Source organism: Drosophila takahashii, chromosome 2L (genome assembly GCF_030179915.1).
Source record: "Drosophila takahashii strain IR98-3 E-12201 chromosome 2L, DtakHiC1v2, whole genome shotgun sequence".
Taxonomy (NCBI): Eukaryota; Metazoa; Arthropoda; class Insecta; order Diptera; family Drosophilidae; genus Drosophila; species Drosophila takahashii.
In genome coordinates this window covers 37,592,254-37,601,256 of record NC_091678.1, presented here as the reverse complement: position 1 = coordinate 37,601,256, position 9,003 = coordinate 37,592,254, and the positions used below count along the sequence as shown (strand labels likewise).

Below are 9,003 nucleotides of genomic sequence, written 5' to 3'. Positions count from 1 at the left end.
TAATTAGCACATAGGTGTTATAATGACCTAATTAACTTAATTAATCAATAAAAGTGTGGGAAAAAGGTTGGGAAAAATGGAGTGTGTAGGTGAGAAAAATGGTGAGAAAGGGGGAAAAGTGGAGTGTGTGCGTGACCGTTAAGATGCACACAGGTGTCATAATGACCTAGTTAGCATAAAAAAGGTCACTTAGAAAGAGTGTGAGGAAAGAAAAGAAATGGAGTGTGTGGGTCACCGTTAAGATGCACACAGGTGTCAGAATTTGTGATTGGTTCTGGTGTGTAGGAGTGTGAGAGAGGTGTGTTTTCTCATGCCTAGAATTTGTGTGTAGGAGTGTGAGAGAGGTGTGTTTTTTCATGCCTAGAATTTGTGATTGGTTCTGGTGTGTAGGAGTGTGAGAGAGGGGTCATGCCTAGAATTTGTGGTTGCTTAGAGTGATCTTTACCTGAAAATTGTGTGTAGGAGCGTGAGAGAGGGGTGTTTTATTATGCGTGTCCATTTTGTTAATTCAATTAGGATTGTAGATGATATCTGTTAGTGTAACCTATCTTCAGTGGTTTTGTGGACAAAAGTGTGAGTTCGAGAACTCCCCCCCACAAAAACAATGAGATTGTTTATTTAATCAAGTTTTCAAAAAAGTTACATGTCAAGAAGAAATGTGGAAAGTAGTTCAGTTTAAGAAAAGTATTCGAGTTGAGTGAATCTTATAAAATCGTCGTGTGAACCCTCCGGAAATTTCAAGTTGAAGAAAACTCGTGTTAATTTTTGTTTCAAGTGGATTCGAAATCTCTGTAAACATATTTTCATTATAAAAATAAAAACATTTTACAGTTTAAGTAAAGTTGTGCTATCTTGTGAAATACTCAAATTTGAGTTTTGTGGACAAACTAAAAAAAGAAAATAAAATACTTTACAGTTAAAGTAAAGTATAATAAAGTAAAAAGAAGAAGAAGAAGTGATATTTCAAAACAATATTTAAAAACAACAAAAACAAAAACAAATCAAAAATGGATAAGTATTGTGATAAGTGCAATATTACCCTGTCGGCTAACATTTCGTCGTTCATCATCTGCGAACGGAGCAGCATAAAAGAAATGTAATAGAGCCAGTGGATTCGAAAATTAAAAAAATCAGATCTGGATTCCGAGGAAGGATTATTCACTATCTATATGAAAATAGTAGTAATGATGTGATTTATCCAACACAATTTATGGAGGAAGCAGGAGAAGCTTTTCTCCCTCACTTGTATCCATTGTTAGAGAGTTATGGATCAGTAAAAATTAACTTTGAACTTTTTGGAAAATATGTACTCTTGAAGGAAGAAGTGGAATGTGAAGAAATAAAGTCATTTCAAAGTAAAATGACAATAATCACTGCCAACTCCAATATAGAAACTGAATATAAGGAGCACATGGAGAAAATTTTGGTGAGGATGGAGGAATTCCAAGAAAGGGGTAGTGGATGGACATTGATTCATCTCATTCGATTGGAAATGAATATCAATCAATATTCACCTTTAAGAGGATCATCCTATATTAAACTACCCTCTTGGTTAGAAAATAAAAATGCAATCATAAATGTTAAAAACCTGAATGATGAATATTGTTTTAAGTGGACCTTAATCGCTGCATTAAGCAACCTTAATAAAAATGCAGGCAGGTGCACGAGTTATAAAGTGAATATATATGATGATCTCATTCAAGTCAATGGGATCACATTAAATTTCAGTGGATTGGAATTTCCACTTAAACCGTCAGATATCAAAAAATTTATAGAGAAAAATAAAGAAATAAATATAACACTTTTTGGATTCGATGATGGAGCTATTTTTGGACCTATATACTATTACCCAGAAGTGAGGAAAAATTCTATAAATATGCTGCTAGTGGAGGAAGGATGTAAAGCACATTATACTTGGATAAAAAACCTATCAAAGTAAGTAGTTTTATAATATCATAATTATTATTATTATTATGTATCATTATTTTTTGATTTGTTTTTGTTTTACATTTTGTAATATTTATATGTTTTCATATTTAAAAAAATAATTTTTTTTTTTTTTATATCTTTATTTTAGTTTGGTTTCCTCTCAAGTTTCGAGAGATAAAGGAACGAAATGGTTCTGCCAAATTTGCTTCAATTATTCATTGAGTGAAGATGCTGCCAACCGACACTCTGAAGTCTGTGGTAAAAAGGTATCGCGTCTACCAAACCCGAGGGATGCAATTTTAAAATATAAGAATATTCAAAAGGAAGTGATGATACCATTCACAGTATACGCTGATTTTGAATGCATCCTTCAACCTATTAATAAAATTGAAACATTAAATTTAAATATAGTAAATATTCATAAGCCTATTTCATATGCATACTATATAAAATGTGCACATGATAATAGTTTAGATAAGTTTGTTTTAGAAACTAAATTAAACTCAGGAATGAATTTCCTCCTATCTCTTATAGAAAATTTAACACTTATATTTGAGAATCATATTTCTAAAAATGTACCTATAATTATATCTGATGTTGAAGAAGAAGATTTTAAAAAATCAATTAATTGTCATATATGCAACACTCCTCTTTTATTAGATAGAGTTAGGGATCACTGTCACTTCACAGGAAAATTTAGGGGTGCAGCACATAATGCGTGCAATTTAAAATATAAAGTCCCAAAATTTATTCCTGTTTTCTTCCACAATTTCACCAGGTATGATTGTCATCTATTTATAAAAGATTTGGCTCTCATACCTGGTGAAATAAAGGTAATTCCATTAAATAAGGAACAATATATTTCAATATCAAAAATTATAACTATTAGTAATGGTGAAAACTTTGAAATCCGTTTTCTAGATTCGTTTCGTTTTATGCCTTCTGCATTAGATACATTAGCTTCAAACCTGGATAGTGAACAAATGTATATTACAAAATCATTTTTCCCAAATGAAAATCAGTTTAACCTTATGCGAAGAAAGGGTGTATTTCCTTATGAATATTTAGATTCAGTTGAGAAATTAAAAGAAAGTATATTACCTCCTAAAGAAGCTTTCTATAGTTCCTTAACTGAAAATGAATGTTCAAACGAAAATTACACTCACGCACAAGAGGTATGGAATGAGTTTTCATGTGAGAACTTAAAAGATTATTTAGAGTTATATTTGAAAACAGATGTTTTATTAATGGCTGATGTCTTTGAAAACTTCCGAAGACTTTGCATTAAAATTTATTCACTTGATCCAGCACATTTTTTCACAACACCAGGTTTATCATGGGAAGCTATGTTGAAATGTACTAAAATTGAATTAGATTTATTAACTGATATAGATCAATATAAATTTATTCAAAGTGGTATTCGAGGTGGTTTAGTACAATGTACATGTAGATATGCTAAAGCAAATAATAAATATGTTGATAATTTTGATAGTACTCAAAAATCATCATATTTAGTTTATTTGGATGCAAATAATTTATATGGGCTATGGGCTATGTCACAATCTTTACCATATGGAGGTTTTGAATGGCTTTCAAGGGAATCACTTGATAGTATTAATATTTCAGAGATTGGAGATGATAGTGAATATGGATACATTTTTGAGGTGGATTTAAAATATCCTTATAAATTACATAACAAACACAATGATCTTCCATTTTGTTGCAATAATCAATTACCAACAAACAGAGATAAAATTAAAAAATTAATTGCTGATTTAAGGGATAAAGAAAAATATATTATTCATTATAAAAATCTTCAACAGTGTATAGAAAATGGTTTAATTCTAAAAAAAATCCATAGAGGTCTCCGTTTCTTGCAGAAGCCTTGGTTAAAAGCATACATTGACTTGAATACATTTCATAGAACTAATGCAAAAAATGCATTTGAAAAAGATTTTTTTAAACTTTTAAATAATGCTGTCTATGGAAAAACCATGGAAAATGTTGATAAAAGAGTGGATGTAAAGTTAATTACAGAATGGGAAAGTGCTTCACCATTAGACTCTGCTGGACCTAAAAGACATTGTGCTAGATCTCTTATTTCAAAGTCCAACTTCCATAGCGTAAAACAGTTTTCAGAAAACTTCTTTGCTTTTCAAATGAAAAGGTTAAATGTGTTATACAATAAACCTGTATATTTGGGTTTTGTTGTATTAGATTTATCAAAATGGAAAATGTATGATTTTCATTATAATTATATAAAACCCAAATACAATGAAAATGTGCAATTAAATTATATGGATACAGATTCTTTTATATACACAATTAATACTGATGATTTTTATAAAGATATTCAAAATGATATTGAGATGAAGTTTGATACATCAGATTATTCTGATGAATTATTAAATCTCTATAATTTTCCTAAAGCTAATAAAAAGAGGTTGGGATTTTTTAAAGATGAACTCAATGGAAGACCGATGACTGAATTTGTTGGTTTAAGATCGAAAATGTATGCCTTTAGGTCATCTAATATTAATGACATCTCTGAAAAAACAGTGAAAAAATCAAAGGGGGTTAAAAGAAGTGCTATTGATCAATTAACTTTTAATAGTTTTAAAAAATGTTTGTTTTCAGAAGAGGAAGTGGTCGGATCTATGTCAATGATTAGATCTAAAAATCATCTTTTATCAACAGTTAAATGTAAAAAAGTTGTTCTCAGTCACAAAGATACAAAGCTCGTTATACAAAACGATAAAATTAATACATTACAATATGGACATTATAAAATAGAAGAAAAAAAATTAGAAAATAAACTTGATGAAATAAATGCAAATATTTATGTTTTCGAGCAAAGAATAAAAGAAATAGAGAATTGTTCTAATAGAAATAATAATCAAGACATTGAAATAGAAAAATTAAAGAAAAATATTGATGATTGTACATTTGAAATGTTTTATACAGAATTAGAAATAAATTTACTGGATTGTGAAAAAGAATAAATGTAATCTATAATAAAAATAAATGAAATCTATAATAATAAGAATAATCTACCAACATCACTTTTTATTTAAAGGTTAATTAAAGGTAATGTATAAACCATATATTACAAATCAAAACAGCATTATAAAATTTTTATTTTTAAAAGAATAAACATCGCTTTTTATTGAAAGGTTAATTAAAGGTAATGTATAAACCAAATATTACAAATCAAAACAGCATTATAAAATTTTTATTTTTAAAACAATAAACATGGCTTTATTAAGAGGTTAATGTTAAAATTTCTCACAACAATATTATAAAATATTTTTTTTTTTTTTTTTTTTTTTTTTTAAATTTAAAGAACAAACATAGCTTATTAGAGGTTAATGTTAAAATTTCCAAAAACAATATTATAAATTTTTTATTTTAAAGAACAATTAAAATGTTTTCTTCGAATTACATTCAATTTGCTTACTTTCTTCTATATTTAGTGGTATAGTTTGTACATAACTATTTATACCACCCTCTAATATATAGATTTTATTATCATCATTACTTAAAGGAATTGATTTTATATATTCATCATTATCCTTATCTAAATTTAAAGGAATAGTTTGTATGTAGTTACTTATTCCACCTTCGACAAGAATAGATTCCTCCTCACTAGGTGATCTTGTAATACATGGCTCTGGATTATCCTCATCGAAAATATTCACATCATGGTCATCATCATCATCATCATCGTCATCTTCATCATATGAACCCAGAGCGTCGTCTTTAACCTCTTTTTTGTTAAAGTTTTGAAATTCTGAAAATATAAATATTATTAGTATAAATATTATTTTATATATGTATATTTATTAATCAACTCACCTTTTAGTACTCCACTCGCAATAGTATTATTAACCTCTTTTTTGTTAAAGTTTTGAAATTCTGAAAATATAAATATTATTCGTATAAATATTATTTTATATATGTATATTTATTAATCAACTCACCTTTTAGTACTCCACTCGAAATAGTATTATTAACCTCTTTTTTGTTAAAGTTTTGAAATTCTGAAAATATAAATATTATAAGTATAAATATTATTTTATATATGTATATTTATTATTCAACTCACCTTTTTGTACTCCACTCGAAATAGTATTAGCAACTTCTTTATTTAAATTCTGCAAAAACAAACATATTTCCCTACTCAATCAGATTATAGTATCACTATTAGTTATTTTGAAGTCATTAATGTCATTAATTAGAATTGTATCTGTACTAATCTCACTTTCTTTTTTATTTAAATACTCAGTTAGCATTTGAGATTCTATATTTCTCTTTCTCAAATATATTGCATTAATTTTTTCTGCTGTTTCAATACCTATTTCATTTATTTGTGGGTCATCTCCAAGATATCCTGGTTCTACATCTCCAATCTCTTCCCTTTTACTCTCTTGCATAGAAATAATATCAGCATCTTTCGAAATTCTTTCATATACTTTCCTATCTTTCTGTCTCTCTGCATGTATTAGTGCATGTGTTAGAACTTCAGCAAATTCAAAGCAATTTATTCTTAATGTTGCTAGGGGAGGACTAATATTTCGTTTAGATTTTCGTTGCTGGTGGTGGTGGTGGTGGTGGTGGTGGGGAGTAGTTATATGTTTTGAATTCCTACGTTTAGATTTATTTACACTACGTTTAAAATTCAATCTTCTATATATATTATTGTAGTGACATTTAACACCTACCGTAGCACTTTTATATTTTACGGTGAAGAATCTATTTAACCCCCTTCTTCCTAAATCCAGATGCCCCCCTATTTTCCTTTCATTCTCAATTAATTGCTTTTTAAAATTCTCTATTATTCCTCTCTTTGTAAATTCTATTTCAGTGTTATGCATGTTTACAGTGTTTTTTAATTTATGTGTGATATTTCTTTTTATTGGAACTCGTCCTATACTTTCGAATTCTGACTCACTATCATTGATACCAATCCCTATTTCTTGAGTTGTGTTAGTTATTTTAGGTGCTTCACTTACGTTTTGAAATTCTGACTCACTATCATCGATACCAATACCAATTCCTTGTGATTTTTCAGCTCCTACGCTTTTATTTTCTATTTTCTCAAAATTTGTATCTTTAGTAATATCAAAATGATTGAGTGAGTTTGTTGTTGTTGTTGCAGATGTTGTTGTAGTTGCAGATGTAGTTGTAGTTGCAGATGTGGTTGTTGTTGTAGATGTTGGGGTACTTGATTCTTCTTCTTCCTCCTCCTCCTCCTCCTCCTCCTCCTCCTTATTACTTATCAAAGTAGGTGGGTTTGATGTTGATGTTGATGTTGTAGGTGTAATTGTTGTTGTTGTTTTTATTTTTTCTTCAAGCACAGTTGTATTAATACTATTATTAGCATTAATTATTTTCATGTCCACTTCACTTTTTAAATTTTTTTCACTGTCATTAGTACTATTGTTCATAAGATCTATAAAAATATGGCTATCTTCCAAGATCTCGAATTTTAAGTCAATTTTTATGATTTTATTTAATTTCGGCATATTTATAAATACTCCAATTGAGTTATTTGAGATAGAGGGTTTCTCAATGATTAACATTTCACTAGGCACCGGCAACATTTTCACAACCGGATTCATTAATGATATTAAAAAAAATATTATCAAGAACGACATTTTAAGTTTTTTGATAAATGCACACGCAAACGAATAAACGATCCGAAATTGACTTGCGCAAACGAGTAAACGATCCGAAATTGATTTGCGGGAACGAATAGACGGAAACTGAAAACTTTTTAAAATGCTTCCCCCCTTTATAACATCTAGATTTGTATATGTATATACATAAATATATACATGAGTCTATTTCACGCATTGACGTCAATGCGTACATTTTAATTGATTGTATGCCTCAAGTTGTTGTTTTTGTGAATCCAACTATCAGCTAATTTTGGAAAAGTCTAGACAGTGCGTAACTATACAATCATTTTTTTTTTATTTGTTTTAGATTCTTTAGAGTTTAAGTTCCATACAAAATTCTTATCTGCACACACACACACGCTCTCTTAACCTACTCAACTCACAAGCACATAATCAATTCCATTCGAATTCTTATCTGTACACGCACGCTCTCTTAACCTACTCAACTCACAAACACATAATCAATTCCATTCGAATTCTTATCTTTACATGTCTCTTCACACTTTATAAATAGGAATTGTGTGTGTGTGTGTGTGTGTGTGTGTGTGAAGAAACATAATTTGATTTGAGTCATTGACGTCAATGTGTGAAATGCCTAACCAACGCACAAGCACATAATCAATTCCATTCGAATTCTTATCTTCACATGTTTCTTCACACTTTATAAATAGGAATTGTGCGTGTGAAGAAACATAATTTGATTTGAGGCATTGACGTCAATCTGTGGAATTTAATTTTTCTTCGCATTTTCTTGATTTTATAGAATTTCTTTTTTGTGAATCCAACTATCTTCCGATTTTGAAAAGCCTAGCCAACGCACAAGCACATAATCACCTTTTTGTTTCAGAATCTTTTCAACAAGATAAGTATTAGGGAATTTTGTTTTTTTAATTTCTTGTTTATAGAAGCCCCCTTGAATTGGATCACCCTTCAAGTCTTCAAGTAAATATGTGGTGGGTGATGTATTTTGTACTTTCCGAATTCGAAAAATTTCCGTTGTCCAGTTTGGAGTATAACCTTTTTCAAAGACATGCTTATATTTACTTATTCGTACATGATCCCCCTCTTTAAACTCTCCATTTATGAATATTTTTAGATGATTGTATGATCTCATCAAAATCTGTTTTTCATTTTTAGCATTAACATCAATGGGTTTCATTTTAATTGTTCTATGCTTCCTATTGTTATAATTATTAATCAATTCTTTGTATATTTCAAGCCATGTATATTTTCCATTAAAACTGAACTCACGCCACATAAGTTCTTTTATTGTTCTATTAAAACGTTCCACAATAGATGCTTTAAGAGTACTAAATGTTGAGTAATGATTAATTTCATATCGTTTCATTAATTCTCTAAATTGTTTATTATAGAATTCATTTCCATTATCTGT

At 29.1% G+C, this 9,003-nt stretch overlaps 1 protein-coding gene across 2 annotated transcripts; it reads right to left on the bottom strand.

The window, feature by feature from the left end:
- Window positions 1-5,300: 5,300 nt before the first annotated feature.
- Window positions 5,301-7,708, bottom strand: LOC138912555 (DNA ligase 1-like). 2 transcript variants are annotated; one of them, XM_070213616.1, is made up of 4 exons: window positions 6,942-7,708; window positions 6,035-6,105; window positions 5,910-5,969; window positions 5,301-5,719 (listed from the first exon to the last, which is right to left on the bottom strand). In XM_070213616.1, the coding sequence occupies exons 1-4, from the start codon at window positions 6,965-6,967 to the stop codon at window positions 5,349-5,351; spliced, it is 528 nt and encodes a 175-aa protein (XP_070069717.1). In that variant the 5' UTR covers window positions 6,968-7,708; the 3' UTR covers window positions 5,301-5,348. The 2 variants fall into 2 exon arrangements, with proteins under 2 accessions (XP_070069717.1, XP_070069712.1); XM_070213611.1 differs by having other exon boundaries at window positions 6,035-6,083; window positions 6,942-7,707.
- Window positions 7,709-9,003: the final 1,295 nt, after the last annotated feature.

What these genes read in the sequence shown, in the direction of transcription:
- LOC138912555 (XM_070213611.1), bottom strand. Translation starts at nt 7,586, where the DNA reads ATGTCGTTCTTGATAATATTTTTTTTAATATCATTAATGAATCCGGTT. An exon ending in GTGAGTCAGAATTTCAAAAC is followed by an intron (nt 6,084 to 6,941) that starts GTAAGTGAAGCA and finishes TTGTTTTTGCAG; the next exon opens with AATTTAAATAAAGAAGTTGC. An exon ending in TTCGAGTGGAGTACTAAAAG is followed by an intron (nt 5,720 to 5,909) that starts GTGAGTTGATTA and finishes TTATATTTTCAG; the next exon opens with AATTTCAAAACTTTAACAAA.